We start from the raw sequence: 18,943 nt of genomic DNA, 5'->3' as shown, positions 1-18,943 counted from the left end.
GTCTCGGTAAAGCCCCATATCGCTGTTGGCTTCCGATAATGAATTTAATATATGCAGACCTACGAGCTTACAAACTTCAGCACCATCAAAGCAGCCCATTGTGATGTCGAAGCAGTCATTAGTTAACTTTTCTTTTTAAGTTTTATTGTTCTTTGTGGGCAAACCACAAGCAATCGTCCAAAAACAAAAAACTTAAAAATTCAACCACGCTTTCAAAATACCTATGGGATACAAAGAACAAGTTATAAACAGCACCAAATTTAACATGGTCCATCATAAAAAGCGCCCCCGCCTACTACAACATAACTAAAAAATGCCTATTATGCTTATATGAAAAACTAATAATTTTTTTGTATAAAAATTCCAAAGAATTATTAAACAAAAAAAGCAAACTAATATCCAAGTGTCGCCATGAGAACAAATATTTGTTGGACAACCACAAACCAAAAGATTAGGTTTTTCCAACACATTTTTTTCTTGTACAGAATTATTTTTCCATGAGAAAAAATCAGATTTTTTTACCTGATGATTGCATTTAGCATGAAACTTTGTAAAAAATTAGTAGTTTTATCAATTTACATTGTTATATTGTTACATTGATTAAATCAATTAATATTGTTATATTTACACATCAATTACACATTGTTAGGAACTAACAATCAGTTTGTATGTGTGTGTGTGTGTGTATATATATATATGTATATATATATATATATATATATATATATATATATATATATATATATATATATATATATATATATATATATATATATATATATATATATATATATATATTACACATTATTAGGAATTAACAATCAGTGTGTATGAAGGTGTGTGTATATATATATATATATACACACACACACACACACACACACACACACACACACACACACACACACACACACACACACACACACATAAACACTGATTGTTAGTTCCTAACAATGTGTAATTGATGTGTAAATATAACAATGTTAATTGATTTCATCAATTGATGTGGAAATACATACTGTTAGTTTATATATTGATGTTAGTCTTGAAAGTTTTAAATACCAATTTTTTATGTATACAAACAATAATTTATGTTTTTAGAAGTACATGCAGGAAAGCAAGTCTAATGAAGACACACATGAAACAGGAGCTACACAACGAACTTTAAATGTATATGCTGAAAAGTTGCTAAAAGAATGCAAGATGAAGGTTAATAATAGTATTTAGTTTCAGTTGGGTTTATTTTAATTTAATTTTTTATTATTTTTTAATTCTCCAAGTCCATCAGTTTCATGACTTTTATGAATATTAAAAATGATATTAATATAAAGTAATAACAAATAAATACAAAGTTAATTTGTTAAAAAAATTTTTATACAATTTATACAGTTAATTGTAATTAAAAAAAAAAAAAATTTTTTTTGTTTTATTTAAAAATGCACCTTGTCAAACAATATGCAAGGACAATAAATCCACTGATGAAATGTCAAATTATTAGCATTTTCATTTAACTTGAATTTTTTTAAATAAAATTATTTTAATTGAATTTACACTCTGCAGACTAAAAGACTTGTTGTTCTTAAACTTGGTCAAGAAGCTATTGAGCTTGGACATGTTGGTCCTAACTCAATTGGCATTGAAGAGAATACTCTCATCGCTAGTTTGTGTGATTTACTTGAAAGAGTTTGGTGTCATGGTGTGCAGTTGAATCAGGTATTCATTATTTATTTTTTTTTGTAATTGATTTTTTTACAAATATTATATCTTTATTAAAGCTAGGACATCCATATTGATTTAATATTTTTAACTTGTTTACCTGGGTTTTTATATTTTATTTACACCCTAATATTTCTGTTAACAAAACATGTCTGAATAAGCAAAGAAAATTTTGTATATGAATAGTTTTTTTCCAACGTTATAACTATAAAGTTATAAGAATTTAAATTATTGATCAGCTAAATGAGGAACTGTAAAAAATAATTTAATATAATATTCAAATATAGTTTAGTCACAAGTAAATGCAATAGCTGTAATGAATAAATTACAGTTTCCACCTTTATAAAATATTCAACACAAATATATAAATGATGACACAAGGCAAGTAGATGATTGTTTTCTGGTAGCAAATGTTTTTATAGTGTTTTTCATTCTTTATTAAATTCTCTAAGGTCGAAACAAGTTTACTAAACATTTTACATATTTCTTTTAGTTGGACTTTGATAAAGAATCAGTCAAATCTAAATTTGTCCAAAGAATGAGACAGGTAACTTGTTGCTAAGGTAACTTTATTTTTCTTAAACTTTTTATTAAAGATAACTTTCGAATAGGTCATACTGAAATAACCACACACATATGTGTATATATAATATTTTAGTTTATAACCACATATATAATATATAAACCACACATATGTATGTGTATATAAATATATATGCGTTTGTATATGTATATATATACATATTTCTTCGACGTTTGTATATACATATGCCATATACACATATACATTGATAAAGTTACACATTTTTTATTTGTCAAAAAGAGATTCTGTGTTTTAAAATTAGTGTTTTAAAATAAAGGGAACAAAATATTATAGCATTACAAAACCTATAATAGCAGAGTAATGCGCATAAACTGTATACATTGATGGTAATAGATGTTCTTGATGGTAATAGATTGATGGTAATAGATGTTGATGGTAATAGATCATTGATGGTAATAGATATTCTTTCAGTAATTCTCAATAAGAAAAACAATCCATTCTATAGTCCATAATGTAGATTTTTTTCTTTCTTTATGAAGTAACATCATTAAAGAAATAACTCCATACTTGACTATTGGAATGATATTTACATATTTTTTTAGTTCATCATACACAAAAAAGTTAAACTTTGATTGATGGACCATAAAATAGTATTCCAGAAACTTTTTTTGTGACAATTCTTTTCATATTTTATGTGTTTAAGATTATTATTCTTTTTAATTCAAGGAAATAAACTGAGAAAGTAGCTAATATTTTGGCAACACTGTATATGTGTGTGTGTGTGTGTGTGTGTGTGTGTGTGTGTGTATATATATATATAAACTAAAGGTTGACAGGTCTGTACAAAATTCATTTTGAAACAGACCTGTCAATCTTTACTTTACTACATTATTAAGTTTAAAGTTTATTTTCCGCTTTTTATTACAAAGCAGATTATAATTTTTAGCAAATGTTTTTGCATTTTCTACTTTTTAGTCTTTACAAAAAGTTATGGTATTTAACAATGTGAATTATTGTTATGTAGCATTGATATTGTTATGTCGCAATATTATTATTAAACAGTGTTCAAACTACAAAAAATAAGAGGAAGAGTTTTGATTAAGTTCCCTAGTAGCAAGCAACATAGGTGCAATATTTGTACAATATTTATCTCAATGTTGACTAAATTTTGTAAACAATATTCAACCAATATAAAATGTCCACATTTTGATACATAAAAATTAAATTTGTGGACAAATTACTTGATAAAAAGTTGAAAGAAAAGATTTTTAAAATGAGAACAAACCAAATAGAATTATGTAAAAAAAAATTGTTATATATTATCGCAATTTAAAATTTATCATTATTGAAATTAACAAAAAATAGCTTTGGTAAGTGAAGTTCAGATTATAATCTATAAACACTATTTTGTCCAAAATTTAGGTTTGATAAATCAAAAAAAATCATTTTTTTGATAAATAATATTCAAAAAAATGTGGCAAAATCAACAATTTATGATAGAATTAAAGGTAAAATTAAAGCAAATGTGCACCAAGAAGAATGACCCAAATCCATGAATTAATTCTTATTGATCTTTTGAACTTTTGCTACTTTGAGAGGTAGAAAAGTGTCACATCATTAGCTGCATGGCATGATTTGTGTGTTGTGAGGAGGGGAGAGGGTGAAGTATTATGTTCAGTATGTAAGCAAGCACAACTTTGTGAGTCAGATAACTTCCATGACCACGCAAAAGTAGGGTACATTGCTTTGAGTTGTGAGTAGACTTGCAAAAAAAAAAAAAACTTTTTTTTTTGTGTTTCATGTGTGTTTTTTTATGGGGTTTTTTGTTTTTTATTTATTTTAAATTAAAAATTAAAATTAAAATTAAAAATTATTTAAATTAAAAAAACTTATTAAATGTTACATTGAAATTTATTATAAGGGCAACAATTAACACAAAATTTTAAATATTTGTCTGAAAAATATTTTTTAAACAACAGGTTACTGAAACAATATTATTAAACATGCAAAATGTTTAGTAATGTTGTCAGTAACATTGCTCAAATTAAATTCTTGTCTTTGACTATGAGTAATATATTATTCTGCATCATATATTTTATTTTCAAGATCTAAATTACAAAAAATAAAAACTAATTTAAATACTCTGTCATTTGATAATTGAGGGCAGAGGTTTACTCTGGTGGGTATGTAATTAGATACAGGTTTTTTTGAAATGCTTTAAAAAGGTTGTTTATATCAGAGTGAAACCCAAGTTAGGTTTAGATTTAGGATGAAAAGAAGTGAAACCTCGGTTTTCTATTATTGATTTTGAACGTTCTATCAATTAAGCATTAAATAAGACTTTGTATGAAAATGGAGTAAACTATAAAAATCTCTTTGTGTAAAAAAGAAGTGCTGACTAAAGAATTTATTTTGTACAGTCTAGAGTTACATCTAAAAAAGATCTTTTTTAACTTACACCATGTTCCATAGTAAAAAAATTACTTTTGTCTATTATTTATATTATTAAAAAATGATGTGCTTCATTTTCTGACTGGATAGCAGTGCAAACATCATCAACATATAGTTTATAAAAAACTGGATTTACATCATTGTAACTTTTAATCCATTTCAAACTGACCCATGAACAAATTGGCAAGAAAAGGTGTTAGTGGCTACATCATCAGTTTGATCATAAAATTGTCGTTTAACAAGAAATGTGTTAGAAAAGTGGTGAAATTAAATATTTTTTCAAAATTCTTTTTAGAAGAAATAAAGTTTTTATTATTGAGCATAATTGAACTGCAATATAATATTTAAATAAAATAACAAAAATAGTTTTAAAAAATATATTTTTATAAATAAATAATAATTTTAAATATGAATAAATAAAGAAAGATAAGATTTATTTAAAAATATCAAAAAAAAAGTTTTTAAGGGAATAAAATAAAATGTCCCCGTAAACGCCAACTAGGAGAGTGTATATATATATATATATATATATATATATATATATATATATATATATATATATATATATATATATATATATATATATATATATACACACAAACATTAATTAAAAGTTAATTTTTTTAGTCAAAATCTGCATTATGGTCTCATTTACTGGCATTTTATCAAAAGGAGTGTTCAAAATTGGCTGCTATATATGGGATTGCAAATGTTGAAAGTGTACCAGGCAAATATTTTCAATGTTCATGTATTATATGCAGTTTTGTGCATTAATAAATAAATTTACAATAATTTTTAGGAGAGATGAAGAATCTTGTTAATGAAGCAAATCAAAAATCATTTCGTAGTAAATCTCCAGCCAATGAAGATGGAGCATATTTCGATCAACTAACATTAAAAGAAGCAAGGTTTGAAGGAGTCAATAAATCTCCAACTACATCTCTTTTTCAGTCCAGAGAGCATCAAGATTTGTTAACAAAAGTTCATTTTCTAAATAATCTTAAGTAAGTTTCACTTTTTAACTTAACTTATTTTTGTCTTTTTCTTTTGTTAAAAATGTTATTATTTGCTTTAGAACAATAATAGATATGAAGGAAATAAAGACAGATACAGGTTATGCTCGTGCTTGGACTAGATTAGCTTTAGAGAAAAAAACATTGGCAGAAGAATTACGAATTTTGCTTGATCAGAAAAAGATTTTGGAGTAAAGTTTTAATATTTGTTTATTTAACATTATTTTCTTTTCTCCTCTTCATTGAGTACAAGTTTTTGATTGAGCATACCATTTTTTTAATTTTTTTTTTACAATGTTTTAAAATGATAATATTTTACAATTTAGAGCAAGATACAAAAATTATGCTTTTATAAGAACTGAAGATGAAATGGAGCAATTTCTGATCCACCTTCTTTCATTGAACGCAGTAGATTTTTACTGTTTTACCAATGGATTTTCAAATACAGGTTTTGTATTGTAGAATTTTTTGTTTTGTAGAATTTTTTTTAAATAAAAGTAGCTTAAAAATATCAAAAAATCAATTTAGTGATGACTTACAAGTTTCATGTAATTCTTGGGAAGCACATAGGATTTGCAACAACTGCTAACTGTTGGTTAAATCTTACTGGAAGCTTTGGAAACACTGGCACAATAAATATTCCAAAGGGTGAAATAGAGTTTCGGTTTAAAGTACGAATATTATAAATAATAAAGTTATATTACTATAAAGTTTATCTTTATTTATTTCTTTTTTATTTATAAACTCTCTCTCTATATATATATATATATTAGGGATATGACTAAAAAGCACATTTCATTTTTTCGGAAATAGCATAGTAGCAAAAGATGAACTTTTACTTGTATTAAATTAAAATAATAATACTTTTTTCCAAATCAAAAAAAAACTCCCCCACCAGTGCAGATGAAAATTTGGTGCCGGCTGTCTGAAAATGCAAAAAATTCAAGTTTTTATGGTAAAATGATGGGAAATTTTGATCTCAACCATTTGCAATCATATGTATATTTGATTAGTTGGCGGGGAGGGGGAAAGGAGTGGGGCTTTTTAGTTATTTTTTTCATGTACTTTAAATATAAAACATTTTGTAGTTCTAGAAGGAAGTCTATTTTATGGTTTTTATCCAAGATATCAGTTGTTATAAATTTTAAATAATGATAAGCTACAATTATTAAGTTTGCTTCTCTGTCTTCTTTTCTTTCTAAACGTTTCAATGGGCTGTTGAGAGTGGGAGGGAGGGAAAGGAGTCAAAAAAGAATTTTGTGATATTTTTTAATTTTTTTTTTTAATTAAAAAAAATGTCAACAAGCAATTGTTAAAACATAATATCTCATTCTGAAGTTTTTCATGTTGGAAAAAGAATCGAAATTATATATAACACATTACACATAATGCATAACCAATAACATTGCTTATTAAGAAAACTGTATTACAGACGTTATCGTATGCAGGGATGCGGAGTCCCAAAAGTACTCCGGCTTTATATCTCTACTTTTTCACAGTCTTTAGTGTCCATAAGCTCTTAACATGTTTGTTGACTTATGATCTGCTATAGAAAAAAATTCATGTTATTTAATGACTTGAAACTTATTGTTTTTAAGCCCGGAGTCCTGAAGTCCCGGAGTCCTTGACGCCATTTTACCTAAGGACTACGGGCTCAAAAAATAATTGTTTCTATTACCTAAAAGTCTTTTTTTTTTTCCTATTAGTAGTCCATAAACTTATTTATATTTTTAAAGCTCCTGGATACCAAAAACTAAAAAGAAGTAATCTTTTTTTGACTTTCAAATCCGGAGTCCTTTTTGGGACTCCACATCCCTGATCCTATGTGTTAATTTACACATAAGTGATATGTTCTTATGATAAAAATATCAATATATTAATGTTTTTAGTTACAATATCTTTAATAAATCTTTTACTTTTGATATGCCATTTAAAGACAAGAATGCTGACCTAAAAAGGAATAGAAAGAATTTAAACCAACACAAAACCATAAAGGCAAAAATGTGGTTTTAGAAGAGGAAGATTTATTTAATAAAAAATAAAAAAACTCATCATCTTGAAAGATAAAACACAAGTTTTAAAAAGCATACAAGAAGGTGTAAATTTTTTCAATGATCAGAAAGGATTACATGTTAAAAAAATGTCATGCGAAAAATATTTTGCTAAGTAGAAGTTAAGTAAGAAAAAAATTAAAAAGGTTATAATAGTCCATTAGCAAACAAACAGAGGTTGGTTCGTAAAAAATGTGAGGAGACAATAAAATGTTTAGGTACTTGCAATAATGGAGATAATAAGATAGACAGTATCTCCAGCCTTTTAGAAAATTTAAAAAGTATATTGTTTCTATTTTATTCATTATCTGTAAAGTAATTATATAAATTAGCTCTTGAATTAGCTCAAACAGAAAAGTCTGCAAGTTGTATAGCAATTAAAGATTTTTTAGACCTGAAAACTGATTTTTCTTTGGTTTGTTAAAAATGACATTACTTTAAACAGAATGGCTGAAAACCATTTCATCAAACTGGAACTTATTGCGGCTATGTGCTATGTGTATATATCGCTATATATTATATACTTATTTCCAGATTTAAAAAAAAACTGGTCACTGGTCTTTTTGTTCTACATTACAGTGGTTCTAATTCTAGTCAAGACCTCATTGAAACTTTTAGAAACAAAAGTGGACGGAGAAGTAAACTTTATGGTTGTAGCTTATCGTTGTTTAAAATTTAAACTGATAAAAAATCTTGGATAAAAACCATAAAATAGTCTTTCTTTAAATAAAAAATGTTCAATTACAAAAATGTTTTATATTTAAAGTACATAGAAAAAAAAATTAAAAAGCCCCCTCCTCCCCCCCCCCCTTCCTTCCCCCAACCTCTCAAATATACACATAATTGTAAATGATTAAGATCAACTCTTCCCCTCATTTTTACCAAAAAATGAAACATAATGCCAGGTGAATAAAAAAAATAAGGTCAGGTGAATAAAAAAAGCAATTGCTTTTATTCAGTAATTAGTCAGCTTTATGTGAATAAAAGTTTCAGCGATTTTGCTTAAGTTTTTATTCAAATTTTTATCTGCAGTGGTGGGAGAGTTTTTTTTTCGATTTGGAAAAAAGTGTTATTATTTTAAGTTAATACAAGTAAAAGTTCATATTTTGCTGCTATGCTATTTCCGAAAAAATAAAATGTGCATTTTAGTCATACCCCTAATATATATATATATATATATATATTAATTTTAGCATAAAAATCTTGGCATTTTAACAGCTCTACGTATTGGTCATGACAACATGGGTAAATATAAATGTTCTTTTATAATATTTTTTCTTTCTTTTTTTAATTTACCTCCGCAAGGCTCCAGAGCTATTACAGTCAGCAATTATTGTTTTTATTTTTTTTAACTTGATTTTATTTGCAACTTTTTCTCATGCCTAAATTCTGAACAATATTTAACCTTGTTAAATACTGCTGCATAATATTCAATGCTGCAACCTTGTTTAATAAGGCTGCTGACAGAAAAACAGATTGAGCAGGGTACTTACAGAGGTGCCCCCTGCACTTCTGGAAGTACCTTGCTCAACCTTGCTTTGAACTCAGAGCCTCGTGATTATTAGTCGAGTGTTCTACTACTTAATGACGAATATATTGAGTTTCCCAGGATTTAGTTTACAACCGCAAAATGAAAAATATATTGAGTTTCCCAGCATGTTTTTATTATCACTCCTAGTGTCTCCAGTATGCAGAGATAGACTTTGCAGACTGCTTTTTTTGATGTTGGAGATTGAACTTTTGCAGACTTTTACAGGCTGAACTTTTGCACCTTTGCAGGCTGAATTTTTTTTTGATGTATTGGAAGAATCCAATACATCAAAAAAAAAGTTTTTCAGTTTCATTTTTTTGCAAAAATAATTTCACTTTCAACTAATTTCTTCACAAAAATTTCGAAAATTTTAGACTGAGTTTGTTTTTAACAAATATGGTACTACTGACAAATGATAGATTTGAATAATTTATTATAAACAAATGAGTTGAAATCTACGGGAAGGTGATCTTTTGATGAAAGAAAGTTTTAGTGAAATGAATATAAGTTTTATGGTAACCGACTTACAATGTCTCTTGATAATTGCGTTTGTATATACAAATATATACGCATACATATATATGCACAAACATAAATATATATATATATATTTATTTATTCATTTATTTATTTTGTATATATACATATATACATATATATATATATATATATATATTTATATATATATATACACACACACACACACACACACACTTGCATGGGTGTCTTTATGTTCTACCTATTTATCAGTCCATGTAGCCCTCCTTGCATGTTCTACCTATTGTACCTATTCATGTTTTTATTTTTATATTATATGTATATTATATAATATATTATATATTATATTATAATTAGTTTCCTCAATTAAATTAAATGAGTTGTTAAGAGTCATTTATTACTATAAATACTATAAGTTTTAAACCTTTTCTAAAGGAATTAATCTAAAATCAGATATATTAGCCATCAAAAATAACTCTTATGGTTTTTTTCATATATTTGTAAGTGACCCTGCCCCCTTCATATGTACATATATAATTCTGTTTCAGTATCGGTTTCGACCCAAATTTTAATTTGAACCAATAGGAAATTTCGGTGTCATTACTTTTTATAAATTTGGTAAACAGCAAAGTTTCGATTAAAATACATACCGAAAACTGAAAAATTTGTAAGATTTTAAATTTTTATCTAATTTAGAAAAATAGTTATTTTTGTGAATTTCCACAAAGTACCTCGAAAAAATCTTTTTGCAGATAAAATCTGCCAATTGTTAACTTGTTATTAAATTATATTGCCAACTTATGTATTAAATCTTAATTTGTGAAACACATATAATTAATTCTAACATAATACACATATAAAAAAACAACAAATATAAAATTGTATTTTAAAATAAAATTTTCTAATGAAATCAATTTTGACAGCCGAAATGTCGGTATCGGTTTCAGTAAATTATTTGCCGAAATGTTGGTTTCGGTTTCGGCACTGAACTAGAGTACCCCAAATTTTGGATACTCTAGATTACCCAAAATTTTTCTGTTTCAGTCAATCACTAATATATATATATATATATGTATATATATATATATATATATATATATATATATATATATATATATATATATATATATATATATATATATATATATATATATAGGATTATTTTTGATTTAAAATCAAAATTTTCAGTTTATTTTTCTTTGCTTCTTTATGATTTTTATAGGAAAAAGCTTTAATTTTTATTAAGTTAATGTTTTTTTTTTCACTCTAAGGTCACTTTAAGTATTTTTTTTAAGGCCACTTTAGTCAAAAAGATTTTTTTTCTCTCTTTCTCAATTTTTGTTAAATATCTCTCTTAACCCTTCAAAAAACTTCAAATATCAAAATAAGAACGTTTACAAACAAAGCTGCTGTGCAGACTTGTTTGTAAACGTTCTTATTTTGATATTTGAAGCTTTTTAACTAAAGTGGCCTTAAAAAAAATACTTAAAGGTCACTTTAAGTATTTTTTTAAGGCCACTTTAGTCAAAAAGATTTTTTTTCTCTCTTTCTCAATTTTTGTTAAATATCTCTCTTAACCCTTCAAAAAACTTCAAATATCAAAATAAGAACGTTTACAAACAAGGCTGCTGTGCAGACTTTGTTAAGCACAGCACATGTAGGGTTGTTGTTTACTTGTATTCTTAATCTCACATTTACAAAGCATGTGCTCTCTAAACTGCTACCGCATTTTAACAAGGCAATCAAGTTGTATTTAATTGGGCGGTATTCAATCAAACTTTTTTACACATATCAATACTTTTTTAACAAATTATGTCATAAATGCATCTTCCTCTTGCAAAGAAGTTTCTATATTAACATATATTTTTCATGGATTTTACAGGTATTTCACCAGGGTGGTTTGTTGAATATGTAATTGTTTCAAATGAAGTTACTGGGCATATGTACAGGTATTTTCAAAATCACTATTTTCATTATGCAATTTTTATTTTCATGTTTAGTGTCCATGCTTCCATAATTCTGTGATTTGGATCCATACTGACACTTTCTTATTTATAAAAGTGTTTTAAATGACTTGAAGTTTGTTTTCTTATAACTCAACAAATATTTCTAGTGTTAACTTATTTTACAGAACTTTATATTTTTATGATTTTTATTAGTTCTTCCTATTTTTACTTACAATTAAATTGTGATTTTGAATCAGAATTCTTTTTTATCCTAGGTAAGCTGTCCTCAACACAGCTAAGGAGATCGTCGTTCAGCCCTCACTTGCCCCTAAAATCCAATTTTCATATTAATAATTTGAAAAACAGTATTGAAAAAAATATTTTGCTAGAATTAAATAATTTTTTTTTTAAAAAAAAGGTTTCAATGTGGTAGATGGTTGTCAAAAAATGAAGATGATGGCAGCACAGAGAGACTTTTGATTGCATCCATGCAAAATCACTTTAGTGAAAGAAAACCCACTCATAGTTAGTTTTGTTGTGTTTATAGTGAGATTGTTTTTTTGTTTTTTTTTATGTCATAATCTTTTTGTCCAATGATAATATTTAGTATAATTTCTGTAGAACATAATTCTTCTTTTGGTCGTACTTCTCCAACAAATGCTTCCTCTGTCAGGAATTGCTCTCCAAATCAAAAGTGTAAATAAATTTTTTTGTAAATTTTTTTTTTTTTAAATATCAGTTTTTGAAAAGTAGCTTTTGATGATTTATTTGTTGAACTTGTTTGTTTCAGTGACAGCGTCAGATATACAAGAGAAAATGGCAGATGCTGTTAATAATATTGTCAAATATTTTTATAAAGATAGCGAGGTAACTTGATTAAAAAGTCTGTCTATGGTGATGATGGCGATGATGATGATGATGATGATGATGATGATGATGATGGCGATGATGATGATGATGATGATGATGATGATGATGATGATGATGATGATGATGATGATGATGATGATGATGATGATGATGATGATGATGATGATGATGATGATGATAATGATAAAAATATTTTTATTTTTTTAAAGGAAAATATGACATTTTTAATGTGTGGTGAAGGCGGATTTTGTGAAGCAATGAAGCTGGTGTTTTTACATGGCTATAAATCAACACGGCTGTTTTCAAAGAAACTTTTTGTTTGGGATTACATCAGTGAGTCAAATTTTTTTATCATTGAAATTTTTTTCATTATATTGATTGTAGAAATAAATGATATTTGCCTCATTGATATCTATAGATATTCGCCTTTGTTATTTTTACCTTAGTGATACCTGTTTGAATCTATAAACCTTTTATTTATAAGCATTTTTTCTTCAAATTACTTCAAGTACTTACTTTAATTTTTTAATGTAGTTCACCTCTCCAAAGACACTACAGTCATCATCATTATCATCATCATTATTGTCAACATTGCTACAGTCAAGGAGACTACTTTTTTTGCTGTTACAACATTGTTTCAACTCTTTAATTCCGAAACACGAACATTGACGAACACAGCTGCTGCATGGAGATACAAGTTTAGTGCAGTAATACATAGGTATTACTGCACTAAACTTGTATCTCCATGCAGCAGCCATGTGGTGATGATCAGTCTTGGTTTTGAAGAAAGCGTGCTACCACTACACCACTACCACATTAATTACTACAAGTGGTAGTGGTGTAGTAGTAGAGTCCTTGCTTTGTAAGTGAGAAGTTCTGAGTTGATCCCAATTACTTTCCAGTTCACGGTAGTGCCGCGCTCAACTTGTTTCTCTGCACAGTGGCCTAAGAGTTTGTTTTCATGTTTCAGAGTTAAAGTCTTGAGAGAAAAAGTGAGCAGCCTCTTTTTTTTCCTTTTTGCGCTCATAAAATGACTGCAAAAAAGGGAGAGAAAAATCATTAATTTTGCGTTTATAGAGCGAATCAATTGATCAAACTGGTAAGTAAAATTAAAAGTTTTTTTCATCCTTGAAATAAATTTTTAGTTTTGTATAAAATGTTCAAATTAAAAGTTTTTCCATCGATTAAACCTTCAACACTTCTATCAACCAAAATTTTGAGTTGATTTGAAAAATTAAAGAAAATCCTTTGGTCAAAAATAAACTAGAGTTTCTTTTACCACAGTGTCCTCGATCGTTAAGAAACAAGATATGATTGAAACCTATGCTAGTGTTGCAGGCAAATGACAAAAACAAAAAGCTGCTCGAGCAATTGATCACAATATCATCATTAAAGTGAGGGTAAATATCATCTTTAAAGTGAGGAAAAATATTATCATTAAAGTGAGGAAAAATAAATTTGTTTTGACAATAATCTCGCTTTATTTGTTTAAAAAGACAACTGTGGCATCTTAAACAATGAGAGATCAAAATTTTAGAATTAGACTTGCTTTAAAAATATCTTTCTATACTGCAAAACAAATGAAATGTTGATTGGAGTTTGCAAATAAAAAGAAGATATTGCTGATATTAAATTGGTAAAATGTTTTGTCATCTTTTAAACATCTACTACAAAATTGAAAATGAAAAACAACTTCATATTTCAGCAGGATGGAATGACCCAAAACATACTGCTAAAAAGACGGCTCTATTCTTTGATAAAAGTAGTCTTAATGTTTTGAAATTGCCATCTCAAAGTTGGACTTGAATCTGAAAGAACATTTGTGGTATATTTTGGAAAGAAAATATGGTGATCCAAAGACGACTAGAAAGAGCTAAGATGATCACATGGGATAACAACTGATGACTACATGGGATAACAACTGATGACTACATGGGATAACAACTGATGACTACATGGGATAACAACTGATGACTACATGGGATAACAACTGATGATCACATAGCAAAAGAAGTGACGCAAAATGTAGTCAACTCAATGCCATATTGTCTAACTAAGGTCATCTAGGAAGACCCTACTTGATACTAGTTTTCATAAGATTTGGTTAATTTAAAATTGTTTTCGATTTATTTTGAATTATTATCAATTGTTTATACATATATATATATATATATATATATATATATATATATATATATATTTAGACTTTGCAGCCGTCGCTTCTATTCATCCGCTGCCGCCAATTTAGTTAATATTCAACTACCGCCAGTTTTTTATTAATAGCCACTAATAGCCGCTATTTTATTCAAAATGCAGCCGCCGCTAAAATATAGCTGAAATGGTCAGTTTTTGATTTTTAAAACTATAATGTTACGCTCAATCCTTTTTTTTTTCTCTCTAATTTTTATGAATTTTGTTGTGCTTACTTCATTTTTGGGCTTATTTTTGGTTTGACCATGGCAATATAATAATTTTTACTTCCATGGTTTGACTCGGTTTATAATTTGATAACAAATATTTCTTATTTACTGTCGCTTTAGGAGCAAACTGCATATAAAAGAAATTTCCTTTTCTTCAAGGTACATTTACTTTTTGGTAATTAAAGATTTAATATGAAAAGATCAATAAATAATACATCATTATCTTGTCGCGAACCAAATGAAAACTCATCAATAAAATATTTGAAGATTGTGCAGCACCTTTAAAAAAAAATGTGCTTCACTTGTTTGGAATTATTATGGAGAATTAATAGCTGAAAATGGTCAAAATCTCGATGAAAACAATTATTATTGCAAACCATGTTTGGAAATTAAAAAAGCCAAATTAGATAATAAAAAGCCTGCCCATTTGTCGAAAATTCATTCAGTAAAACGTTCTACATCAAGTGGAAACATGAAAAATCATTTGTTTTTAGTACACAAAATTATTACTGATAAAGTATCTACTGAAGAAAAAACATCTTAAAAAATTGGTGCAGCGTTAGCGGTTCATCATCGAAAGCAAAATTTGATATTACTCGTGAGATTGCACTTCGGTTTTGTACCGATTTGCTATCTTTTAATTTAAAAGAGAGCAAATCGGTACAAAACCAAAGTGCAATCTCACAATAAAAAAAAAATTTTTACTTTAGCTTGTACACCACTGGAAAACCACACAGCAGAAAATATTGCAGATTTTATGAAGAATGTTATCAAAGATATGTTTAGCAAGCAGTATGGAGAGTTACATTTGCATAATGTTCACGATGGTGCTGCAAATATGATGAAGACTTCTAGTCTACTGGGTTGTGAAGAGCCACAACATTGCTTAGCTCATGTGCTGAATTTACTTCTGGTTTTGTCTTAACAAATGTTCCGAAGTCTTAAAATTGCTCAAGAAATGTCGAAATATTGTTACATGTTTGAGCTTCAAATCTACTGTTCTAATTAACAAATTTTTGTGTACAAATGATGATGTGGATGTTTATAATAAATTACGAAAAATTGCTGAAGTAAAAGAACTTGTTAATATTGATGAACAATTCCCAATTAAACTAATATCGAATGAGAATCAATTAAACCCAAATAACAATCCGGTTATTGTAGATAGTGAGGATGAATATGAAAAAAATGATAATCTATTTGAAGAGAATTCATAATACTAATCTAAACAACATAAAAGTTTAAAACTCCAAGTATGTAGTCGATGGAACAGTGTACTTTTTATGACAGAGTCTATTGAACAGTTATAAAATGGTGTAAAAAACTTGTAAAAAAATTGGAAAAAGAGAATTGTGTCTAGATGAATTTGATCTAAAATTATTAGGCGAACTTGTAAAGTTCCTTAAACCATTTCAAAACTTGACAAAAGTTGTGAGCGGGGGTAATTCTCTCTCTATTTTGCCATTGGTCAAGCATAAAGTTGCATCACTCCTCCATGTATCTTCTAACGATTTACCTGTGATAAAAAAGCTTAAATTAGCTTCTAGCTCAAAATTAGAACAGCGTCTGAAACTGTCAAAAAAAGCCAAGTTATCATGTTTGTTAGATCCAGCAGTTAAATCCATCTTTCCAAAAAATGATGCAACTGATATACTCTTAGAGACTTTATCAAGTTTTACAGAAAGTTCAAATTCAAATTCAGCAATTAACAATGCAGTTGATAAAAATGACAATAACTACTAAAAGATGGTAAGCTAAATAATATAAAATAAGATGGTAAGCTAAATAAATAAAAGTTATGATATAAATAAAATAAAAATGTTAAATAATAAAACTAATTATAATTAATCAAATATTAAACAAACATTCAATTGACCAAAAATGTTGTTCAATTAAATGTTTATGTTGTTAAATTAAAACCATTATGATGTTCAATTAAAATCATTATAGAAATTATCATTATTAAAATCGTTTTAGAAAATCATCCAACTGCGAAGAAATTACTGCTTCTAGAAATAAAAACTACGCTACCAAATCATGATCAAAGTAAACATCAAACACTAGCAAGGGAAGTAAATAATTATGTTAATTGTCTGCCAACAGAAGAAGAAAAAGATCATGTGGTGTTTTGGAAAAATAACCATAAAAAATTTCCCTATCTAGCACGTTTGGCGAATGAATATTTATGTATTCCTTCAAGTAGTGTAGCAGTAGAATCCATGTTTTCAACTGCTGGATTGATTGTTAATTCTCGCAGAAGTTTACTGGACCCAACTAATATGAATATGATTATTTTTATACACGAAAATATTAATTTGCTGTGAAATAATTTAGGGGTGTGTTATAAATTTAGTAATAACTAAAAACAAGAGAGGATATTTTCCACTTTCAGCCGGCTAGCCAGCTTCATTCTTTATAAGCCAGCCGCAGCTAGTTTTGTGTTTTTTTTTTAGTGGCTAGCTGGCTATCCAGCCGCTTGAACTTGTGAGCCAGCCACCTGTTCTATTTACTATGGCTTGCAAGTCTATATATATTTAAATATAAATATAAATTAAATATTTATATATATATAAATATTTTTATATCTTTTTTAATTTAGGGTTTAATTTATTAAACTAACTTAATAAATTAAAAATTTAGTTTACACTAATTGTAAGAAAGGATTAAAATTATTTAATATTTAAATAAAAATCAAGAATTGAAATTATAAATAATTATTTCTCCATAGAAAAAGTGTTTGATGATTACGTATACGCTGACGATTCTAATATTTCAGCGAATGCTCTTCAACTTCGCAGTTCTTTTTGCACTATAATTCAAACTATTGATACTGCGCAACTTGCTATTGGAAAGGAACAGAAGTTTGAATTGTTTATATGTTTAGGTTTGAGGTAAAGAAACGTTTTTTTTTTAATTTCTGACCAAAGCATAACAAGTTGCATGAAGTTTTTCAATCTGTTGTTGTGTTTTTTTAATACTTTTCAGGGATCGCCATTTGCAAAGTTGGCTTCGCTTATTAAACCAATCTTCTGTTACGTTACAGATGTATGAACCTTGGTCATTTTTTCTCGATACTAATCGTTTCAGCTTTCTTGTTGGAGTATTAGATTCGTTAACGGAATTTGAAATAGTGCTAGACCAATCAGTTACAAGGGGCGTATAACGTATAAATGTGTTTAAAAATATAGCGTTTAAAAAGTAATTTTTTGTTTTGTTCAATTGCCTTTTAAGCAGATTTTGTGAAAAAAATAATTGACTATATATTGGTACGTAATGTTTCACAAAACCGAAAATATTCAACGCAAAATGGCGATAGTATTTTGATAGTAAAACTCAATATTGCTTTTGACATAAAAAAAAGTTTAATTTGGTTAGACAACATTTTTTCCATTAATCATTAACGCGCTTATTTTTATTACTATTAGTTTTTTCTAACAGTTTTTTTTTTTTAAATCAGGTTTTCTTGTTCAGATTCTATTTTTTAAATGTCCTGCATTTTGTTTTAAGGAGTTTTGTTGGATGCAATTAAACTATTTTCTACTTTTTTCCTCGGTTGTAGATTTTGTACAAAAAATGTAAATATTTGTTAAATGTTTTTTGTGTTTTCTTGATGGTAATTTTATTTGCTAATATAATACTAAAATCTTATAGTGAATAAAAACTTTTTTGCCATTTATTATTTTAGGTACCTAAAAAGATTTTAATAATGTAGTTTACTGTAACTACAAACTGAAATGCTGAGTTGGCATAATAAGATAAAATTAAAATTGATGTCGCAAAGATTCAGACCATCCAATGAAACTTTGAAATCATATAGATATTTCACTCTACGTGAGAAATCTTAACCTCCTGCAGAATCAATATAATTGCTATTCGATTAGCGAAGTATGATCTCTTGAGTTT

At 27.4% G+C, this 18,943-nt stretch overlaps 1 protein-coding gene across 2 annotated transcripts in view; it reads left to right on the top strand.

The window, feature by feature from the left end:
- The window catches only part of LOC100209470 (DENN domain-containing protein 5B), a 59,936-nt gene extending 41,235 nt beyond the window's left edge, over positions 1-18,701 (top strand). The window contains exons 10-25 of one of the 2 annotated variants that reach the window (XR_010642771.1): positions 1,102-1,209; positions 1,561-1,713; positions 2,210-2,263; positions 5,339-5,438; positions 5,511-5,715; positions 5,787-5,915; positions 6,051-6,172; positions 6,253-6,395; positions 8,969-9,020; positions 11,687-11,753; positions 12,169-12,275; positions 12,358-12,446; positions 12,541-12,617; positions 12,830-12,953; positions 17,769-17,931; positions 18,026-18,701. Coding sequence is in view for 1 of the 2 variants with exons in the window: in XM_065814711.1 (XP_065670783.1) it covers positions 1,102-1,209; positions 1,561-1,713; positions 2,210-2,263; positions 5,339-5,438; positions 5,511-5,715; positions 5,787-5,915; positions 6,051-6,172; positions 6,253-6,395; positions 8,969-9,020; positions 11,687-11,753; positions 12,169-12,275; positions 12,372-12,446; positions 12,541-12,617; positions 12,830-12,953; positions 17,769-17,931; positions 18,026-18,203 (1,857 nt within the window). In the remaining variant the exon portion in view is untranslated. The remainder of the gene's footprint in view (positions 1-1,101; positions 1,210-1,560; positions 1,714-2,209; positions 2,264-5,338; positions 5,439-5,510; positions 5,716-5,786; positions 5,916-6,050; positions 6,173-6,252; positions 6,396-8,968; positions 9,021-11,686; positions 11,754-12,168; positions 12,276-12,357; positions 12,447-12,540; positions 12,618-12,829; positions 12,954-17,768; positions 17,932-18,025) is intronic. The other variant, XM_065814711.1, reaches the window with a different exon arrangement.
- The last annotated feature ends 242 nt before the right edge of the window (positions 18,702-18,943 follow it).

Source organism: Hydra vulgaris, chromosome 12, assembly GCF_038396675.1.
Source record: "Hydra vulgaris chromosome 12, alternate assembly HydraT2T_AEP".
In the NCBI taxonomy this organism is placed as follows: Eukaryota; Metazoa; Cnidaria; class Hydrozoa; order Anthoathecata; family Hydridae; genus Hydra; species Hydra vulgaris.
This window is presented reverse-complemented; position numbering and strand designations above follow the sequence as displayed.